This window comes from Triplophysa dalaica, chromosome 6, assembly GCF_015846415.1.
Source record: "Triplophysa dalaica isolate WHDGS20190420 chromosome 6, ASM1584641v1, whole genome shotgun sequence".
NCBI lineage: Eukaryota > Metazoa > Chordata > Actinopteri > Cypriniformes > Nemacheilidae > Triplophysa > Triplophysa dalaica.
The window spans coordinates 11338899-11361369 of record NC_079547.1 but is presented as its reverse complement, the minus strand read 5'-3'; the positions used below and the strand labels follow the sequence as shown (position 1 = coordinate 11361369).

At 39.4% G+C, this 22471-nt stretch overlaps 1 protein-coding gene and 1 long non-coding RNA gene across 9 annotated transcripts in view; one reads left to right on the top strand and one right to left on the bottom strand.

Annotated features, from left to right (window-relative positions):
• The window catches only part of LOC130424466 (uncharacterized), a 23350-nt gene extending 13553 nt beyond the window's left edge, over positions 1-9797 (bottom strand). For both annotated transcript variants that reach the window (XR_008906945.1, XR_008906946.1), the window contains exon 1: positions 9564-9797. This is a non-coding gene — a long non-coding RNA (uncharacterized LOC130424466). The remainder of the gene's footprint in view (positions 1-9563) is intronic.
• LOC130424464 (alanine--glyoxylate aminotransferase-like) lies at positions 1260-22471 on the top strand. 7 transcript variants are annotated; one of them, XM_056750138.1, is made up of 21 exons: positions 1335-1541; positions 2164-2315; positions 2446-2560; positions 5734-5880; positions 6139-6184; positions 6270-6363; positions 6565-6751; positions 6929-7067; positions 7788-7960; positions 8039-8071; positions 8176-8211; positions 19131-19323; positions 19420-19484; positions 19574-19674; positions 19887-19957; positions 20035-20119; positions 20220-20318; positions 20446-20515; positions 20723-20818; positions 20916-21044; positions 21134-22471. In XM_056750138.1, exons 1-21 carry the CDS (start codon positions 1395-1397, stop codon positions 21239-21241), a joined length of 2286 nt encoding a protein of 761 aa, XP_056606116.1. In that variant the 5' UTR covers positions 1335-1394; the 3' UTR covers positions 21242-22471. The 7 variants fall into 7 exon arrangements, with proteins under 7 accessions (XP_056606119.1, XP_056606122.1, XP_056606116.1 ...); XM_056750137.1 differs by having other exon boundaries at positions 6139-6199; XM_056750139.1 differs by lacking the exon at positions 1335-1541 and adding an exon at positions 1569-1591 and having other exon boundaries at positions 6139-6199.

Genomic DNA, 22471 nt, shown 5'->3' with positions numbered 1-22471 from the left:
TGCCACCGGACACTATTGCTGAGAAATGCTTTAAGAGAGTCTGCTTTAACTTGTATATAATACAAACAGGTATTTAATAAAAAAAAACACAGAAAACACAGGAACACAATTGTATGTATTACTATTAGAAAACCGGACAACGATGGGGCAAACAGAATGATTATAAATAGTCCACTGGTGATGAGGCTGATGACTGGCAGGTATTGGAATTTTTACTGACAAGACACAAGTGACTTGGCAAAATGGCAGAGTGACACAGACTGTGAAATGGTTCCCACCATAGATATATATATATAGTTCCCATAGTGATATATATGGTATGATCGAGAACCAAAATAATTGTAAATACGGCTCACAATGGATATAAATTAACTTGAGATCTATTTTGCAATGTCAAATGTTTAACTCGTATAGTTATATAACAATGTTTTATTTTTAGAACTGTATATTACACATCTAATTTTACACGAGTATGTACATGTATAATCAGTGATATGCACAAAGGTAAGAGGAGCAGAAAAGTATTAGTGGTGGTGTTTTTTTCCTTTTTTAAAAGTAAAAGAGTTAGATCAGATAAGAAATTTATTGCATTTTAAAAGTCATAAATTCAGTATTGAGCAGAATCAAGTTTAGCCTTTTGGTTCAGCCCTACACTACACTCCCATTTCTTATGTGGCCCCTTGGGATTAATTGCACACCCCTGAATTAGAGGAATATATGACAAATATGTCAAGAATAAAATATTATGTATACTGTAAATCATATAATAATGTGTCTTATCACAGTGTGCAAATGTTTTGCTTTTTTTTCATTATGAAAGTGTTTATAAAACAGGAAAGAAGGAATTGCATGTACATACATTACAGTAGTTGTCAAATTTGAGTTTGGAATAAATAAAAATATATGTAATTTAAAGTGGGAAATATGTATGCCACCCTTAACAATGATTCAAAAACTTGATGTGACCTCGGGGTAAAAAGTTTGCCCACCCCTGGTTTAAGGCAATGGTTCCCTTAAAGAACATACGTCAACAAAATTGCAGTGAAGCTGGATGTGAATGAAAAAGTATAAAAGAGGCAATAATAAAGGTTTTGGGTCACACCCAGTTGGGTGAAGGCTGGCAGCTCATTTCACAAGGAAAAGTGACCTTGTCTTTAATGGTGTAACCATGGGGGCAAATTATTGTACTGAAGGCCAGTTATTCCCTTTATTTACAGTCTAGTATGTTTAACATGTAAGAAACAAGAGAGGTAGAAAATAGTGTATCTCCCTAATGAAACGGTTGCATAAAGGCCAGTGGTTGAATGTACCTTGACCCCAGATTTACATGTGCTAATATAGTCAGTAAAACACGCAAGCTGGGATAGACAGCATAAGATACTGCAGGTGCAGAAATGGAGCCTGGATCAGTTGTCAGTGCTCTGCGGAGCCAGAGGGTGTTGTATGGAAAGGAAATTCAACCGGCATTTATCATTATTAAAGAAGGAAAGATTCATAGCATACTTCCTGATTCAGCAGCTTCAATGAACACAGCTGGAGAGGTGAGAGAAACTTTGAAAATGAGACATAGACCTCCTGCTGGAGACAACAGGTACTGCATAATGTGGGAAGAAACCAGACATAAGGAATGTTCTTTCGATTAATAAAACTTTAATATAAAAAAAGTTATGTAAAAATGTTGTTCTAAAAAGGTTTATTTACAGGTTCATTGTAACAATTTACCCTTACATGGTGTGACAACATGCCCTGTCATTATTTATATATAAAAAAACATTATTGCCTTTTGGGGCAATAACAGTTGAAATGTTCAAAAGACGATTCACTGAGATATATGTTAATGAAGAAGGTAAATTTATGGACACTGACTGAGTGTAACCTCTACAGTAGCTCTGATCTTCCCTATATTCAAATGAAATTCAGAATATTTATGAAATATATATGAAATAAGCTACAGTCACGTGTTAGTCCTTATTACAAATTATTGTGAATATGATACTAACGATTTTTGAATGGAAATAAAGTTGTTTTTTGGTAATACCTTGGGATATGCAATATTTTGAGTCATGTTATATTTTCAGGTTAACCTTTACTGATTTTTCTTTTTTTTAATATTCCAAAATGTTATCATTCATGCACTGACAGAACAGTATCTGGTATTAACAGGTATTGGATATGGGTAACAGTCTGGTTATGCCAGGTTTAGTGGACTGTCATGTTCATGTTAATGAGCCTGGTCGGACCAGCTGGGAAGGTTTCTGGACCGCCACACAAGCAGCAGCTGCTGGGGGGGTGACCACTATTGTAGATATGCCTCTGTAAGTAAACTTAATATATTTTATAGCTGATATCTTGTCTGTGCTTATAAGAAACATTTAGTTTAATCTGAAACCATTTTGGTTGGATTCATATAAAACTGACATATTTATTATATTCCACTTTACTTAGAAACAGCATCCCACCAACTACAACTGTTGAAAATTTTCAAGAAAAGCTTTATGCAGCTACTGGAAAATGTTTTGTAGACACAGCATTCTGGGGAGGGGTCATCCCTGGCAACCAGGTAATGCAACAAACTGTACACGGTTTCACCAGCAACAACATAAACAAACTTTACTTAGCATGCACGCTTTTTTGTCCCGAACTTAACATCCGGAAGTCACCTGCAAAGTATAAAGCCCTGCAGATTGTCTGAAAACAAGGAAAATAAATAACAAATAAACTACACAAGCTTGCAAGTTACAATTAGTACATTTAAGTCAGAAATTGTTAAGTTTTAAAAGATATATAGATTATCATGTTTCACACCACAAATGAAACGAACCAGCCCCCATGTCTCTACGATGTTCTGATAAAGAAATATAGGTCTGGCCAAACAGTTGCTAAACAAAACTGTTTGGTTGCTTTGGCCGTGGCTTAGCAGATGCCAATAGATGATGCTTCGAGCCACGAGTGAAACGAAGCAACACCCATGTCTCTACGATGTTCTGACAAAGAGTGTGGCGAGTCACTGATCTCTCAATCAGCGTCGCCATGGGGACGGAGACAATCACCATACACATCTGCCGGTCGTCGCCACATGAATCGCATTACAAAAGGGAATAAAAGCAGGAGGCAAAGAGAGAATGGGGAGCAACGACTCCCGACAGGACATTGAGAACTAACCTTACCTTGTTGTGTTTTGTTTCTCTATCCTTTCAAGAATATAGCGAACGCTATGGAGACCACATCCTGCCATAGGGAGGTTATATGTGTATTACCAAATGGTCTCACAAGTGGGGAGATCTCATGGGAATAGTAGTGCTGACCCAACCAGGGGTGCACAAAAGCGGTCGGATCCACCAAGGGGATGTCACAGCTTCACCAACAGGGGAACCAAGAGTGAGGAAATGTCAGACGGGATGAACCAAGTGGGGAGTCGCTACGCGTGGAGCACTAGCTCAGATATAGGTTTTCACCTCGTGAGAGAAAAAGTGCTCAGTGATGGATGGGATGCTTGTACTTCGCTCGGTGGGGGAAGTAGGGATGCTGATATAGCTCACTGATTGTCTGATGAAGGAGAGAAGGTGCTTCAAAGGGTATACACCCATCCTGCCCCCGGTCTTTCCATGTTGGTAGTGCGAGGGCAGACACCGGCAGACACCGGCTCTACACAAAGGTTGTAGAATCTTGCTAAAGTGTTGGTTATAGCCGAACTCGCACCTCTGCAAATGTCTGCCAGAGCGGCCCCCTGAGCCAGTGCCCAGGAGGAGGCTACATCTCGGATGGAGTGAGCTCTCACTGCCATTGGCAACAAGTGTGTGATATGCCGCGACATACACCTTGAGGGTGGAAGGATTTCCTTGTCCCGTCCAGGAGCCAGACGTGGAGGTCCAGAGATTTGGTCTTGGGTGCTAAACCATGAGCTTCCCCTGAGAAAATAGGTCCTTTATTAGGGGAATCGGCCAGGGAGGAGTCGTCGTCATTAGCGTCAGATCTGAGAAGTTTTGTTGGACCAGTAGGGCGAAACTAATTTGTTTCTCCTCTTCCCTGACCTTGCACAGGACCTGTGCAAGGAGGCTCACTGGGGGGGAAGGCGTACTTCCACTTGTCCTGTCGTCAGCTGTGCACATCGGATGGGGGCCTCGGTCAAGGAGCACCAAAGCAGGGAATGGACGGTGTCCAGGGAGGCGAACAGGTCCACCTGTGCTTGCCTGAACTGCTCCCAAATGAGCTGGGGCAAGCCGACCTGTGGTATGTCAACATATCCCTTAGCTGCCCCGGTGTCGAGGTAAGTTAGGGCGGAGGTGCTCGTTTAACGTGAAGGGGGCGTTCCTGGTCTTGTTGAGCTCCTGATGGACCTTCACAAAAAAGGGCATGGGGGCGAAAAGAGGCTTGGTAACGCGCTCCGTATCCAGGTACCAGGAGTACAGCCGCTCGCGGCAGCCAGGGATCCAGCCTGGTCCTGGGCTTGACCAGCCGAAGCCTCGTCATGCTCTTGCATGGGTGCACTATGGGTCATTCGACTGCCGCCCTTCGGAGATGGGTTTGGTGTGCGTATCGGGACACGTATGGTCTGAAGGTTCTTCACTACAGAGAATCACATCACACCAGAGAATCTCAGAAATGTAGTCATTTGGCAGACGCTTTTATTCAAAGCGACTTACAGTGCACTTATTACAGGGACAATTGATGTGGAAAATGTTGATCTTCAAGCTCAAAAAAATTGCTCAGACAAGGAAGGTCCAGGTGTCAAAGTTTCAACTTTATTTGTACAAGTCAAACAAAGTGAGATGTTCCAAGTCCCCAAAACATCTGAAAACTTGGTGTTTTCCAGCCTCTAGTTATAGTGAAACTTTTCAAAGGTGTTGCCTCTCAAAACCAATCAGGTAATTACCGTTATCTCTTATTTTTTATTATCCTAACTGTCCTTGTCTGCCACCATTATTTTTAGGCAACAAGGTTTCATGTCTAATGGAAAATAAGTTGTGCCATAATTTATTTGAGTCTAGCTTTTCAAAAATGAGCTGTGCTATAATTTATTTGGGTCTGGCCTTCACACCATCCCTGGATTTTGTATTGCTGAAAATGATTAAAATAGTTTATAAAATCAAGAGTCATGCATAAATGTATTGATTATATCATTCAAACAATCTTATCGTTCTAATACTCATCTCTAAGTTAATGTGATTTCTGATCTACTAACACGTCTATGTTACAAACATTCCTATGAATACTTCTTCATAACCGGGGTAAATAAAAAGCCCCATAGTATACAGAATATGATCAGATTATACACAATACAATCCCCCTGGAGCAACATGGAGTAAGTGTCTTGCTCAAGGACACACTGGTGGTGGCTGCTGGGATCGAACCAGCAACCTTTGATTTACCAGTTCAGTGGTTTAACCCACTAGACCACCATCTCCATACACAGGCTCATGACACACGCTCTCAGGAACATTTATGTAATAGATCTTTGCCGCTTTAACCTCTAATATCTTTATGTAGCGCCAAATGCGCTTTATTTTAAACCTTTCCACTCCACTTAGTTTATTGTATAGATGTCGTATGTGATATCTTTTGTTTTATAAATCTTCAAACCTATTTTTGTTGAACAATTTACATCAAAATTAGTTTTTCCTTTTTTTTACTATAGTATATCAAATATACAAATACTCTTCAGAATATCAATTAGCCATAAACATTGCCTAGCCATAAATATTGCCTACCCATCTCCCTGTTTCTCCTGTTAAGATGGAGCTGAAGCCTATGCTCCAGGCTGGCGTGGCTGGGTTTAAGTGCTTCCTGATTCACAGTGGAGTAGAAGAATTTCCTCATGTAAGTGATGCAGATCTGCATGCAACTATGAAGCAGCTCCAGGGCACAGACAGCGTTCTCCTGGTGAGCAATCACACGCTTTCCCATTTAATAATTTCAAGAACTATTGCTACAACAGACAGGTTCAGGTACTGTATAAACAAAGGTATATAGGCATTAATGCAAAATATGAGCAAAGAAAGGGCTCCAAATATATTGTTTGGAATTACAGTATGTGAATGTAGTAGATTAAGTGTTTCAGTTGCTGATGGAAAATCAATTAATAATGCTGTTGCCCCAGTAGTCTACGTATTATATCTACTGAAATTATTATCATCTTAGTTTCATGCAGAGCGAGAAGTCCAACATCTAGTCCCCGAGAAAGGAGGTCTGATCCTGTTCGGTAAAAGCCAATTAACTCTCTTTCACACTACCTTAATCATTAAGATTTATCTATTCATCTATAAAATCAGATCCATGTAAATACTCCACATTTCTGAGGTCCAGACCTGACATTATGGAACTTGAGGCCATCCACACAGTCACTCAACTCTGCCTTCAGTATCAGTATGTTACTAAAACTGTTACTAAAATTATCTCACAGCCAAAAACATGAATACCCAGATGCTCTCAAATGTTATATAGTTAAACCCACATAACTCATGAGGCATCTACTTATTTTTAATTAGGCTTCTGTGGTGTTTTAGCCAATCATAAGATTACAAAGGTAAAACGTCAACTGAAACACTGTTTTTAATTCTCCATTAGAGTACGATGCCACATTGTGCATCTGTCATCAGCACAACCTCTGGAGCTCATTAGGGCAGCTAGACAGGCAGGAGCTCCCCTAACTGTAGAGACCACACATCACTACCTCAATCTGTCTGCTGAGAACATCCCAGTAGGGGCCACACATTTCAAGTGCTGCCCCCCCATACGCAATGCAGGCAACCAGGTATCAGCAAAAATGCATTTTAACCAATGAATTTCAGCCAGGTTGACAGCAAAATTGAGCAACTCAAGTATGGTGTCCAGCTTGGCTAATATTTGCACTACAACTTATTTTATGATTCCTTATTGTATTGCTAGTCACTTATAACCTGTCAATACATTTTTTGAATGGTTTTGTCAGGAGCTCTTGTGGTCCGCATTAAAATCTGGTGACATAGACATGGTTGTGTCCGATCACTCACCCTGCACGCCTGACCTAAAGTGTTTGGACAGTGGGGATTTCACAAAGGCATGGGGAGGCATCTCTTCTCTGCAATTTGGTAGGCTGTGTTTCGAATATCAATACATTAGTACTCTTATTGATTGTAAGAATGCATGTGTGTCTTATCGTGACCAAAGTCCCGTAGGAGATACACTGTGGTCCACTAACTGTTTACTAATCAGATTAATGATTTACTCTAAAGAAACATACACCTCAGGGATCAAGTCACAGACCCGACTGTGATCTAACTTAACATAGAGAAACAGTTCATGTTTATATTATATGTTTGCATAAATTGGTCTAGGTCACAACAAGAGATACACACAGACTGCTTAATTATAAATAGGGCGAATCAGTTCATATAATTTCAATGACTTTACTGAACATACTTTGTAAACAAAACTAAGTGGAGAAAGTAGTAAGCTAATGACCTCTCTAGTTGGGAGTCTAGAGTGCACTAACCTTGAAGACATTTAAAGAGAAAAGATCGGATCGGTTTTGGTCAGAGCACCTGTGCTTCATGTTTTTTTTTACAATTAAGCAAGATGCATTTGTCGGATAAAATGACTGAGATAAGAGGAGCGATGTGGTGCCACAAAAACTGCTTGTACATTTGTTTTAAACACAAAGACCAAGAGCTTGGCAAAGAATCCTGACCTGTTGTTTTGCTAATTGCCGGTCTGGACAACATGTTAAACCTTTTCCAGGGTTATCAGTAAATTTTAAAGTCAAAGTCCAGCATTACTATAATTTCTAGTTATCCCACTGTTTTCAACAGGTTTATCTTTGTTCTGGACATCAGCTGCTAAAAGAGGTTTTTCACTTAATGACGCAGTAAGACTCTTGTGCAAAGAGCCTGCCAAGCTCTGTCTACTTGACAACAAAAAAGGGAGCCTCATTCCGGGGCATGATGCAGACTTCGTAATTTGGGATCCAGAAAAAGAGTTTACAGTAAGAAGGATTTTATCCACCTCATACATCAACAGTTTTTTTTAAGCTTTTTAAAATGTGTTCCATTTAATATCCCAGGTTACAGAAGAACACATTTATCACAAAAACCAAGTAAGTCAAACAAAACTAAAGTTATTTGGCTCAGTGTGTACTCACTGATGTTGGCGTTGGTGAGTAAAAATAACAGTGATTTTTTTACGTTTCTCTTTTTCTAGCTGACTCCATACATTGGTCTTTCTCTTCTTGGGGAGGTAAAGAGCACTATAGTCCGGGGGAGGGTGGTTTACAGTCATGGCTCTTTTAGTTCCCAGCCTTTGGGGAAGCATTTGCTTATCCAACACAAGACGCATGACTTTCTGTGAGCAAACAAAGCATATTACTACTAATATATCTCTAGCTATCACTATCAGGTAGAGTTACAGTATTGATATGCCTGTAATGTGCAATCTTTGCATTATATCCTTTATCATTTAATTCATTAAGCAATTCATGTGCAAAATCTTATCTTATAATTGTAGTATTAAAACATGTTTTCATTGTTAATGAAGAGCCAAAGGCCATTATTTCTTTATATTGCATTTATAAATATGTATGAAAAGGTTTAGGACCAGTTATATCGTCTTTATAACATTCAAGATCTGCTAAGAAATATGCAATGCATTAATAAATAATGCTAAAACATACGGTACAGTATTTTGAATGAGAGTCATACATCTCTAATCATATGTGCTTTCAGAAAGTATAAATAAAACTTGGTAACATCACTGTCAAGATAAGCAAGCAACTAATAATTAACCCAGTTTGGTGCATATTAAAACAGTTTACATTCTTTTGCTAAATGTAAATAAAATGTACTGTGGAATATTAATGAATTAATTAATGAAAAAGGTATTAAAGTCCCCTTGTTGTGAAAATCAAGTTTTTAATGTTGTTTATATGTCCATGTGCTGTTTTTAATATCCTTTGCAAATGTATGATTATGAAACGGTCAGTTCTGGTTCTTGATTCAGAATGGTTGAGCCATGTTCTAAGTCATTCACCTCAATAAACTATAGGTTTGGCATAAACCTGAGCACTGCCATCTTTGAGCTGTTTGTCAAAAGACTTCTGGTGAGCCGCTACAGCTAGTAGTCACTGTAGTAGTGGTAGTCATATGAGTCAGTCATTTGCAGTTTGACTGGCTAGTTACATTAATTTTATTACGGAACCCTAAAGGTGTACAAGCTTAACGTCTGCAGTTGCCATAATTGCGGTTGCCATAATAGATGGTACATACGTCAAAAAATTACTCAAAACATATGCTTTTACCATGATCCTCACACCAAAGCTGAATAAGGATGTGGTGCACCTTATGATCTGTATCCATTATTTTAATCTACTTGTTGTCCTTCTCCTGGAAAATGTATCTACTTGACAACAATAACTGATAAACATGGTTCAGAGGAAGGGAATTAGGGGACAGTCACACTAAATGTAGAAATCGTCAGATTATATATAAAACATATTTAGCACACCTTAATAAACAGTATCTAAGTAGTGATTAAAATTTAGCTGTTAACATTTTCCTGTGTATTTAAAAGTTAAAAACTTAAAGCAAACTTACCTTCCAGAGGATCGCAGCTGCATGACTACAGGACTTTTAGCCAAAGCGACTTACTGTACAGCTAGGAGAGCATTCAACTTTTTGTCAACACTTTAAACAGAACTGATAGTTAACTGATAGTTTATTTATGCATCTATGAGGATTAAAGCTGAACTAGAATGAATTACATGAGACATTTTTTGATAGACAAAAAACATAGACAGTTATTGGTTAGCCAGATACGTGTGATACTTTTTTTTCCAAGTTGTAATGAATGCTGCTGCCCTGGTTGAGATGACAGTTCATTCTACCACAGAATGAGTTATGAGGTTTTGCAAGCAAAGGCCTGTGATACAAGAGCAATCAGCCGTGTCGATTCAGCCATTGCTTGTTGTAAGAATTCATTAGAATTCATACTTGTATTAAATGTGTCTCATGTACAGCTGCTTTGTAACAATGAAAATTGTAAAAAGCGCTATATAAATAAAGTTGAGTTGAGTTGAGTTGAGTAAGAACCCAGGCAGAGTGAATATCTTCTCCACTCGGATTCGCATCTGCTTTTAAAAACAAATTTCTTACCTATTTCATGTAGAAACACTCCGTCTATGCAGGAACTGGTTCTTTTATAATTTCACAACAAAGACCAGCCAACTCTGAGAGAAAATACAAAATCATTGAATATATACTGTATTCATATGATATATGGTCAATTCCGTTAAAATATCAACCTTACCATGGACAAATTACGTTTTTATCAGCGTCAAATACCCATGTGAGATCTCTCTTCAAAATTGTAAAGCATTTGTCGTATTTTTAGTGCATGATTTTTTCACCTATAATCAATGGTACAAGATCAGGGCAGGGACATATTAGCATATTGATTAATCCCCTTAAACTAAATGTATCACTGGGGTAGAGTTATATTCAATTCATTTTAAGGCATGAAGGAAAAAACTTTTGCATACGTGAAACTGGATCACAAAACCAGTCTTTATTAGCACCGGAATTTTTTTTGTAAAAGCCAAAAATACATTTTTAATTTTTTTTATGTCACAAATAAGTAAAGATCATGTTCCATGAAGATATTTTTTTAATTTCCTATACTGTAAGCCAAAAAAAGTTTATTTTTGTTAGTGGATGACCTGTGACCATCCTGATTATGTTGTGAATTTTCTTTGAGTGTTCTGAAGAATTATTCTTGAGTCTCGAGTTTTGATACAAAAACACTTTATTAATGGAGTAGGATTGCAATGTCACTCTCTTCTCCGTTTTTGGAGAAGCCCTTATATAGTGTGCTTAACACGCACATACACACACGTCCTCTGAGCCCCCAATATAATGTAAAACAGATGTATTTTCCTCCCCCAGCCTACATAGGGTCCTCTGTGTCAACTAGCATTCGGCCCCCCAGATAAGAAACTCTTAAAATGACTTTATAATTGTAAGCAATTGTATACATTATTCTTCTATATTTTAGCCAAAAATATCTTCTTCAATTAACAACTCCAAAGGCAATTTTCTCAACATTTAGATTTTTTGCACCCTCAGATTCCATAGTTTTAAACAATTGTATCTTTGCCAGATATTGTCCTATCCTAACAACCATAAATCAATAGAAAGCTTGTTTATTCAGCTTTTGGGTCACAGATGCTTAACATGCAAACATTTTAATGCTTAAATATGTGTTTTATGTGATAAAATTATCGAATGCAGTTGGACTTTAACAACATTTCATAAATATAAAAAACTCTTTGTCTTGAGCTGTCCTAATCTATATTAATAGGAGACTTGAAATAAAACTATATCCCTGCAAAAACATTTTTCTCTGAAAAAGTCAACAAGGCACTTTTTTTAATATAAGTCTTTTTTAATAAACAGGAGCTCTCTAGACTCTAGACTTAAGCTAGTTGTATCAAGATTCAGAGATTGATGATTGACCAACAGGTGAAAGGTTTTCCCACAGTTTATATGAGTTAACCATTGCTTCAGTCTCTCAGTGTACTGGCAGCATTATGTCCACTCAATCCATTCATCCACCAGCATGTCTGTTACAACCCTTCCCTATCACCCAACGTCTCATGCTCGGACCAGGACCATCCAATGTACCTGCTCGGATCTCAGCAGCTGGAGCGCAGCCTATATTAGGCCATCTTCATCCAGAAACCATTGAGGTACTTAATTGATAATTTAAGAGTAGATGAAACAATGTAGTAAATTAGGTTTTAATGGTTAGATAGGTGGGTTTGAATATATTAGAATGTATTGTTTGGAAAAAAATGCAATCATTTAGTAAAATTATTGTAGTTTGCAAGATAGCAGTAATATGTGCTTATATCATAAATGCATATAAAGTGTACAAAAGGAAAAAGCATAGTACCCTACTAATGCCCTGCTTTAAAAAGCTGTGGTACCTTTAGCTACGTAAATAAGATGAAATCCTGTTATTCCAACTTATCTAACCTTAAACCCATTAAACTTTTACACATCTGGAGTATATCATATTATTTTATATAATTTCTACTATTTGTAATACTCAAACCATCAATACCAAATACCAATATTTAATTTCCATTTCTTTGGTAGTACTCGTGTACGCAGGATACAGTTATCTGTGCCTGTATTCATTAAAAATCTTAGTGCATAGAGTGACTCCTAATGACAAAACTCTAAGGAAAATCTTAGAAAAATGGACAGTTGCCCTGAAAATTACAGAAAAGATCAAAGTAAAGAAAAATGTAATACATAAAGCATCTTAACCCTTAAAAGAGCTCTTAAGATCTAAAGTTGTAGAGAGGATGACTTTTAAGAGGCTTAAGAGTTTCAGAGAAAATGGACAAAATGCAAAGAGTTAGAAGAAATGTGTTGCGCCAATGCATGACAGTTATAAGTGATAAGACACAACACATTAGATTGTGCAGAGATCATGTTTATGACCGATCTTAATAGAGACACGCTAATATCTCGACACAGCACAGAAATGCCATAGCGCCACAAATGATAATCACTAGATTAACATAACAGGCAACTGGACAAAATGCAAGTATGCAGAAGAGATGATTTGGATTTGTCCCAACTCCTGTAAGTAAAGTGATCAAAGGAAGAATTACTGTGCTTTCAGAACCTTTTTGTGTTGCTGTTCATTTCCTAACAAATTAGTTTAGGATGACATTAACAGCATGGTAAATAAAAATAAAGAATATATATACAAAAACTGTTTATATAATATGCATAGGTCCGAGTTTTTAATGGGTTTGTCAGGTAGGCATCCTCTGTGTTTAGGAGAAACTCCCTCTGTCATGCATAAGGCATGGGAAATGTCCTATTGGGCAATTGAACTGTGCTGAAATTGTGGGATTATAACACCTAGTCGTATTGAGCGAATATATATATATATATACAGTATATGCAGTATATACACTCACCTAAAGGATTATTAGGAAACCCATACTAATACTGTGTTTGACCCACTTTCGCCTTCAGAACTGCCTTGATTCTACATGGCATTGATTCAACAAGGTGCTGAAAGCATTCTTTAGAAATGTTGGCCCATATTGATAGGATAGCATCTTGCAGTTGATGGAGATTTGTGGGATGCACGAAGCTCCTGTTCCACCACTTCCCAAATATGTTCTATTGGGTTAGGGTTCTGGTGACTGTTGGGGCCATTTTAGTACAGTGAACTCATTGTCATGTTCAAGATACCAATTTGAAATGATTCGAGCTTTGTGACATGGTGCATTATCCTGCTGGAAGTATCCATCAAATGATGGGTACATGGTGGTCATAAAGGGATGGACATGGTCAGAAACAATGCTCAGGTAGGCCATGGCATTTAAACGATGCCCAATTTGCGTCTAAAGTGTGCCAAGAAAACATCCCCCACATCATTACACCACCACCATAATTGCGTTAATGAGAAATTGAACAGGTGTTCCTAATAATCCTTTAGGTGAGTGTATACTGTTGCGGGGTGGAAGAATAAACAACATGGATTCATATGATAAGAAGTCCGCGGAGGGTGAGCTCGTGAGTGCGGTGATTCATTCTCCCAGTGGTGCGAGGTGTGGTGTCCGTGTCCGTCCATGGGATGCTCGTCGTGGGGGTGTTCGGTCACACACTGCTGTCTGGGGAAGAGAGAGAGTGTCATCATGTCTTCCGTCAAAAGGCTTCTCACCTTCCTCTGACGCTCAGGTGGCTTATGAGCTCGCCCGCTGATCGTCTGCAGCTGTGACCGATCGACCTCTGGCTGGGGGAGGGGTCCTTGGAGACGTCTTTTGGCAGGTAGGGCAGGCTTGACAGAAGCGCCGGACCTCTGCATCCAACCCTGGCCAATGGAAGCGGTTGCTGATGCGCTGGATGGTGTTGTTGATGCCCAGGTGACCGGTCATTGGATGGGAATGGGCGAGCTCCAGCACAGTCTCTGTCTTCGACCGGGGTACCACCAATAATGGTTTTACCTCGGCTGGGCGACACAGTACAGCAGGTCATTTCTGACCTTGAAGTGCGGGAGAGGGTGAGGACCAGGGTGCGTCTTCTTCCCATCGACCGTCCTTACTTGGTACCAGCAGTGTTTCAGGCGGTCGTCCTCACGCTGTTACCTGGCAAACGAGTTCCCCGTTACCTGTTGAAACACATCTGAGAAAGGGTTACCAGGGGTCTCACCTTCTCTCCCTCTGTCCGTCGTCATCAGGGAGGGGTGATGTCCGTTTCCCTGATCGGTCCTCCGGTTGCGGCGACCCCTCTTCCGGCTGGCAGACTGCACGGCGGCGGTCAGGAGCCGGTAGAACCCGGGTCAGTTCCTTCCCAATAGTACCGGCTAGTGGTCCTCGACCACTCCGACCTCCACTGGCCAGGAACCGATGCCTGTCGATGTCGTCACCACTCGGGCGGGTATGTGTCTGGTATCCCTGTGCACGCAGGTGATCGGGAAGAAAGTCTGAGACTCACCCCAGGATAGGTGCCCTTCGACGCACGTTGCTCCAGGACCATCCTCCTGGAAAACTCGCTCCAACGCGTTCTGCTATGGTGGCAGCCGGGGGGGTTCCCTTTGAATAGCCAATGTTGAGCAAGGTGGGCAAGCTGGGGGGTTCTGGGTCCGGGCTGGGTGATCGGGCTGGTATTCCCAAGTGTGGAAGAGTTGGGCCGCATAGAGGCCCAAACCGGCTAGGATCTCCTTCTTCAGCTCGGTGTAGGAGTTGGCCACCACTGCGCATCCAGACCTCCGTCAGTCTTTGGAGGAGTTCATCCATGGGTAAGCGAGCGTCGGCCTAAAAGACCAACCAGTGAGAGAAAAACAACCAAACCCCCCCCAAAAAATAAATAAACAACCCCCTTTTGGATCGTGGTATCTGGTGCGTTTGTCGGTATCCTATGCCCCGCATTCTCTACCAGTAGCGGGGTGGAAGAATACAAAACAAGGATTCCAGAGGGTGGGTTTTATTAAATATAGGAGGTGAGCTAATGTTTGCAGTGATTCCTTCTCTCAGTGGTGGGAGGTGTGATGTCTGTGTCTGCCCCTGAGTCTGTGGGATTCTCGTCATGGGGGTGTTTGGTCACACACTGCTGTCTGGGGAAGAGAGAGAGCGTTAGCATGTCTTCCGTCAAAAGGCTTCTCACCTTCTTCTGACGCTCAGGCGGCTTATGAGACCGCCCGCTGATCGTCTGCAGCAGTGACCGATCGACCCGTGAGTGACGGCAGCTGTTCCTCGTCCATTTCCAGGGCAACACTGGTTGGAGCTTGGGACGCACGTCACAATACATATGTCATGAACGTGAGTTGAAATAAGGACAGAGGACCCAGGAGCAGACAGCGAGTAAGTTAACACAAGACTAAAGATAAAAACCTAGATTTTAAAGTTTGAGTACAAACTTTATGTTGGCTTGACAAAGCCTGTCCTGAATAGTTTGAAATTGTTTGAAAGGTTTTATTGTTCAACTTTTTCCAACATGATGGAAAAAAGAATGTGACCCCAGTGTGTAAAAACCGGGCTAAGTATGTTGTTAGCATGATTAGCATGTTCGCTTGCATAATTAGCATGTTGCTAGGATGATACTCCAAGCCATGAGTAAAATGAACCAACCCCCGTGTCTCTACAATGTTCTGATGCAGAGATATAGGTATTGCTAAATGGTTGCTAGAACAACCTGTTTGATTGCTATGGGCGCGGCTTAGCATTTTACAGATGATGATACTCTAAGCTATGAGTGAATCGAGCCAACTGCATGTCTTTACTATGTTCTGATGCAGAGATATACAGTAGGTATAGTAGGTATTGCTAAACGGTTGCTGTTTAGTTACTATAGGCGAGGCTTAACACCTGCCATTTGATGATACTCTAAGCTGTGAGTGAAACAAACCAACCCCTGTGTCTCTATGATGTTCTGATGCAGAGATATACAGTGGGGAAAATAAGTATTTGACACATCAGCATTTTTATCAGTAAGGGGATTTCTAAGTTGGCTATTGACACAAAATTTCCACCAGATGTAGCCATCAAACCAAATATTGAATTCATACAAAGAAATCAGAACATTTAAGTATACAAGTTCAGTCATAATAAATAAAGTGAAATGACACCTCTACGATGTTCTGATGTAGAAGTCTTGTTATATGGTTGCTAAGTTAACATGTTTTGTTGCTATGGGCGTGGCTTCGTAGCTTAAAGAATGTTATACATCTCCATAAAAGGGAAGGAAGGAGGCGGGAACCGGCAAACATTTAAACATTTAATATAAATAATAACAGCCCGCGGCCCCTCACGTCCGACCGCCGGCGAACAAAACATAAATACAAAACACTAGAACATAAATACATATACAAACACTTCGGGCCCGGACCTCGCTCCTCGATGGTCCGGTCGCTCGTTCCTTTTATATGCTCCCCATCTCCTACGTGATTCGAGCCCGGTGTGCGCACAGCTGGCGCTAATTCACAATTACTCACCGGACACGAACAACGGTCTCGCCCCGCCTACTCTACTGAAGTTTCAGGGATACTATTGTCTCTACGACACTGTGCTGCAAAGATATCCATCCGGACTTTTTATAATGGTAGTCTATAGGAGCGGTTGCTATAAATGGTTGCTATGGGCGTGGCTTCGTAACTTAATAATGTTTCTGGGATACTGATTGGTTGCCTGGGTAAAATGAGCCCACCCCCATGTCTCTAAGTGGTTGTACTGCAAAGATATTTAACACGGGACAGTTATAACGCCTTATATGGGCATATTTCCTCTTTCATTATAAGTATAGGGGGAATTTGGGGGGGCTCTTACACCCCAGGGGTGCAACTGACAGCCAATTGTGAGCCAGCCAGACTCTTCATATGTGGTAGTTACCACATATGAACCACATATTTACATACATACCACATATTTCGCAAGTTTCTACGAAATCCTTACTTTGAGATATGAGCCGTCAAAATTTGTCCCAATGTTAAGTCAACGGGAAATTTGGTGGTTTTGAGAGTCCAATTTTCGAAAACTAGAACCTCGATCAGTTTAAAAAGAAGTACCAACTCAAGTCAGACCAGGTTGAAGGTTTGTGGAAAGTTTGGTGGATGTAGCTTGAAAGCTTTAGGAGGAGTAGCAGTCAGAAATTTTGGGGACGACAATAATAATAATAATCTTAGATCAAAGAACAGTATGTTGGCTCTGTCAAGACAACATAATAAGCTTAGAACAAAGAACAGTATGTTGGCTCTGTCAAGCCAACATAATAATAATATTAATAATAATAATAAGCTTAGATCAAAGAACAGTATGTTGGCTCTGTCAAGCCAACATAATAAGCTTAGAACAAAGAACAGTATTTTGGCTCTGTCAAGCCAACATAATAATAATATTAATAATAATAATTAGCTTAGATCAAAGAACAGTATGTTGGCTCTGTCAAGCCAACATAATAAGCTTAGAACAAAGAACAGTATTTTGGCTCTGTCAAGCCAACATAATAATAATATTAATAAGCTTAGAACAAAGAACAATATGTTGGCTCTGTCAAGCCAAGTAATTCAAGAGGGGAACAGGTGTGGGGCATGAATTCATATTGAGCACTAATGAGGAAACAAGAGGGCAGGAACAAAGACGGGACCGGATGGAGAGTATGGCAAAGCGTAAGTGCCAAAAAAGTCTCTCTCCACATAAAACAAGATGTTCTGTCATGATTCTGCCACTAGATCAAGAAAAGCAAGACAAGATGGGGCAGAACCATAACATATATTATAAATAAGCCACGTCTCCTCACTAAGATAATAGTTTTTGTCTTTACCTTGCTCAAAGTCGCTCTCAGATTGGTCCTGAATTGCTCATAAACTAAGACTATTCTGTCCCAGATGCGTGTTGCATCTACACAAAACCAACAGATAGCTAACAGTAGTAAGAAAAGGTCAGACGCAGGTAGTAAGGTTGAGAGCTTTAATGTTATGTTCTTTACTCTCCCTTCTCTTTTTTGTAAAACTGAAACATACAGATATTACAAATGTCTCGTTATAGTATGTTCACAAATAGACATGAATAAGTTCACATGTCTTTTAATAATTATTTATTCCAGAATAATTATTTTAAACTCAATTTATGAATTACAAATATATATGTGCATTCATACGAACACTGAAAAAAGGTAATACCTTACACGCAAGGCCTTTCCAAGGCACAAACGTAAAGGAGGCAGAGAGCATCTCTCCCAACCACATGAATAGAATCCGTAAGGCTGTGGTTACTTCCTAGTTAACCTCTAACCCAAGAGTCAAATGACTGCCACTAAGAAATTAGCTCACAGTTATCAATGTACTTTTAGTTACACCAAACAGCCACAAGGTGGTGCTAAGGAATGATAAACGAATCTGTGACATGACGAAGACACCTATGTAGAAGCACTTAAGTTAAATTCTCAACTCAACTCAACTTTATTTATATAGCGCTTTTTACAATTTTCATTGTTACAAAGCAGCTGTACATGAGACACATTTAATACAAGTATGAATTCTAAAGCAGCCCCCCCGGCCAGGCAGATAGTGCAAAACAATATGCAAACGGTGGTGAGGAACCCAAAACTCCCATCGAGAAAAAAAACCTCAGGGGAACCCAGGCCCAACCAGGGGATTCCAGTTCCCCTCTGGCAAAAGCTGCTGCCTCTGCACAAGCTCAACAGTGCTTGCACAACAAGGCTTAGTAAAAATATAAAAATTAAGGATTAAAGATTATCATTAACAATCTAATAGCATTTGAAATGTTGTAGGAAAAACAAAGTTGTCGCGTCCTTTATCCAGCTCTATCCTCTTAGCACTTGTCAGGTCACCGCTTTCCATTCTCAGCTCTGCCATCAGGTCTGGGCATGAACTGCATCCTGCGGTAACCTTGGAACAGGAAATTAGAAGCTTTCTATGAGGAGTCCAAGAAGCTTTACAAATACAAGCCCTGGTTACTATCATAAAAACCCTTTATCAGATACAAATTCCTATGGTTCACATCAGAGTCCTGATCACCCTGTCTGGGATTATTTTGACCAAATGACTGTACATTTTTACTTACAAAACCCACATCAGAGTAAACTACTTATCTAGTTTTCAGTTGTCTTTTTTTATTTCAGATAATGAATCATATCAAGAGTGGCATTCAGTATGCATTTCAGACTCGAAACAGAGTAACTCTGGCTGTGAGTGGACCAGGTCATGCTGCTATGGAGTGTGCCATCTTTAACTCACTTGAGCCTGGAGACAGTGTGCTCATTGCGGTCAATGGCATATGGGGGGAAAGGGCTGCGGAAATAGCTGAGAGGATAGGTACTGATTCTGCTTTTATAACAAGAATAAAGCCTGAAACTATAGTTATAAAGGTGATTCTGAACATCAATTAAAATCTTATATACTCCTGAACAGGTGCCAAGGTGAACACAATTGTCACCTCTGCTGGTGGCTACTTTAAAAATGAGGAAATTGAGAAGGTACTGTTATCATGACAGCATCACACAGTACATATTCCATTTACCAATTATATGCTCAACGTGTAAAAGGGTATATGCTGTTTTTATAGGCGATAGACAAATATAGACCTATGGTGTTTTTTCTCACCCATGGGGAATCATCCACGGGAGTGGTCCACCCAATAGATGGCATAGGTGACATTTGCCACAAGTGAGAAATCGCTTTGAGCATTGATTTCAATGGATGCCAGATTAAGAAAAAAACATTTTGAATGTACTGTATTGTCTGTGTTTTACTGGTGTTACCACCTAACATCCTTAACATCCATAAAGCCTTTTGACCATTCTTAATATTTATAAAATATTAAAAATGTACAATGCAAACAAATTGTAAATTGTTTTTTAACCTTATCTTTCACTCAGGAACAACTGTTTGTTTCTGGTTGACTCTGTAGCTTCATTGGGAGGTGCTCCAATCTACATGGATAAACAAGGTATTAGCACATTATGTGCTCTGTGAAACTATCAGTGGCATGGAATCTGTGATTTTAATCTACAAATATATCTTAAGGTATTGACATTATGTATACCGGCTCTCAGAAGGTCCTTAATGCCCCCCCAGGAACAGCGCCAATATCTTTTAGTGAGAGAGCCTGGTAAGACAAAACAGCTAAAAACATCAGTAATGCCAGATTTTATTTAACTAGCTATGTGGTATCTCAGTTGTATAGATTTTACTTTTATTTTGCAAAACAGCAAGAAATTATCTAACAGGAAAACAAAGCCCATTTCGTTCTTTTTGGACATGAACTGGCTGGCAAATTATTGGGGTTGTGATGACAAGACTGTACGTGCGTAAGGACCTTTTATCACATTTACCAACTGCAGATGTGAAATGAAAATCAAACATCAAAGACTTAATAGTAATATGAATAATTCATTTAAATTCATATTAAGGTAAAAAACACGATTGTTTCTGCAGCTATCATCACACTGGGCCTGTCTCTGCTTTTTATAGTCTACGGGAAAGTCTGGCAATTCTTGCAGAAACTGTAAGAGCATTTACATATTAATAACATATAACATACATTTTATACATATTACATATGTACAATGTTTTTAAATATCTTCCAAACCATAAATCAATACAGCTTATATTGTATCACAAGGTCAGTACAGACCAAAACCAATAACAAATTACCTCAAATAAAAGCAGAAAGAGATGCCGTTATTGTTTTGTCATATCTTCTGTTTTAAAGGGTCTTGATAACTTATGGAAACAACACAAAGAAGTTGCAGAATACTTCCACAAAGGGCTAAAGGAGATGGGCCTGAAACTGTTTGTGCAGGACAAGGTTAGAACAATAGAAAGATCACAAACATTCCTATAAATAGCAAATCACGTGACTGTCACTATTATTGCCCGCCCTGAAAACCTGTTATGTCCATTAGAAACTAAGACTTCCTACAGTGACCACAATAGTAGCTCCACCAGGATATGACTGGCGTGAAATCACAGGGTACATTATGAAGACCTATAACATTGAAATCTCTGGGGGTCTGGGGCCATCAGCTGGCGTGGTAAGAAATGACCGTGTGCCTGAAGAGCATGGCATGTTACTGAAACTAATGGGTTGGTGATTCTTTCATTTTCTCATGTTGTTTCACAGGTTTTGCGTGTGGGACTGATGGGATGTAACAGCAGCAAGACCAATGTGGACAAGGTGTTAGAGGCTTTGGCCGATGCCCTTAAACACTGCCACAAGAGCAGAGTATGACAATGACTGGACATCAAATTTCTAAACCATTTTCTCAACCTCAGTGCTGTTTCACATGAATGTTGACGAATTATGTAAAAAGGAAAGTCGTATGATCAACTTTCCTAGGACACAGTATCAATGTGAGAGATAAAAAGAAGTCAAACCTATTTCCTCTTCACCGTAACCATGGATGTAACCACAAATACAATTAAAATTATATGAACGGAAGCTCCTTAACATATGAACATTATTTGAAGTGATGAAATTAGAGTTCAGTTGTCCAATTGTAACTAGCCAAGACAGGTTTTGAAATAATTTTGTACAGATAACAAAACTGACAAATCACATTTTGATCGAAAAACTTTGGCTGGCACAACGCCCACTATTCCATTTTTGTTGTTTACCAGAACTTCACATAGTAAAATACACTTGAATGTGTGCACACTTTGTGCACTGTATGATTTACTGTAACAAATAGTTATGCAGTGCAAGTTTAGTTCACCTTTTTAGTTTTAAAACACTGATTCACGTTTAATGAAACAATCCCCGTTTAATGAAACAATCCTTTTTTGATTCCCCAAAAAGGCTTTGAATATTTAATGTTTCAGTTTTGTAACCCAAACTTATATTGTTTGTAAACCTCCATTTATTTAGCACTTGATAATTGTCACCACTCTTACTGGATATAAGACAAGCCACACCACAAATACCCTGTAACAGTTTATTGTATGTCCTCAGGAAATAATGGAGATAATCCACAGGTAAACGTTTTATGTACGGCCGGCGGGGATTGTTTCATTAAACGGCCCTAAACAGTTTTTCCAGCCATTTTTAACAATTGTGCTAAAAAACTACGGATGCAATACTATTCAAGTCGCACTTCCACGTCTTACACGGCAAAGAGATTTGAAGCCGCCATTTTACTTCCGGGTCTGTGAGAATTTAGGTTTTTCCTGTGTCCCACATATTATGTGAAATGTATTTCAATGATCATTGTTCACAAATTATGTCTAATCTAACTTGAGTTTAAGTGCTGACCAAGCTACCAGAATGTTCAGAACATCGTGCTGCCTTTTGCAAAAAATATTAATAGAGGTATTTCTAAGAATTTCTAAGAACAAGGAACTAACTCACTTGAATAATATTAATACAGTTCTGGTATGTTTCCATGACATATTTACTTCCGCTTTTATGAATATAATTATTGGACCTATATTCAATAAATTTAGAAACTCAGGTTAAACTGCA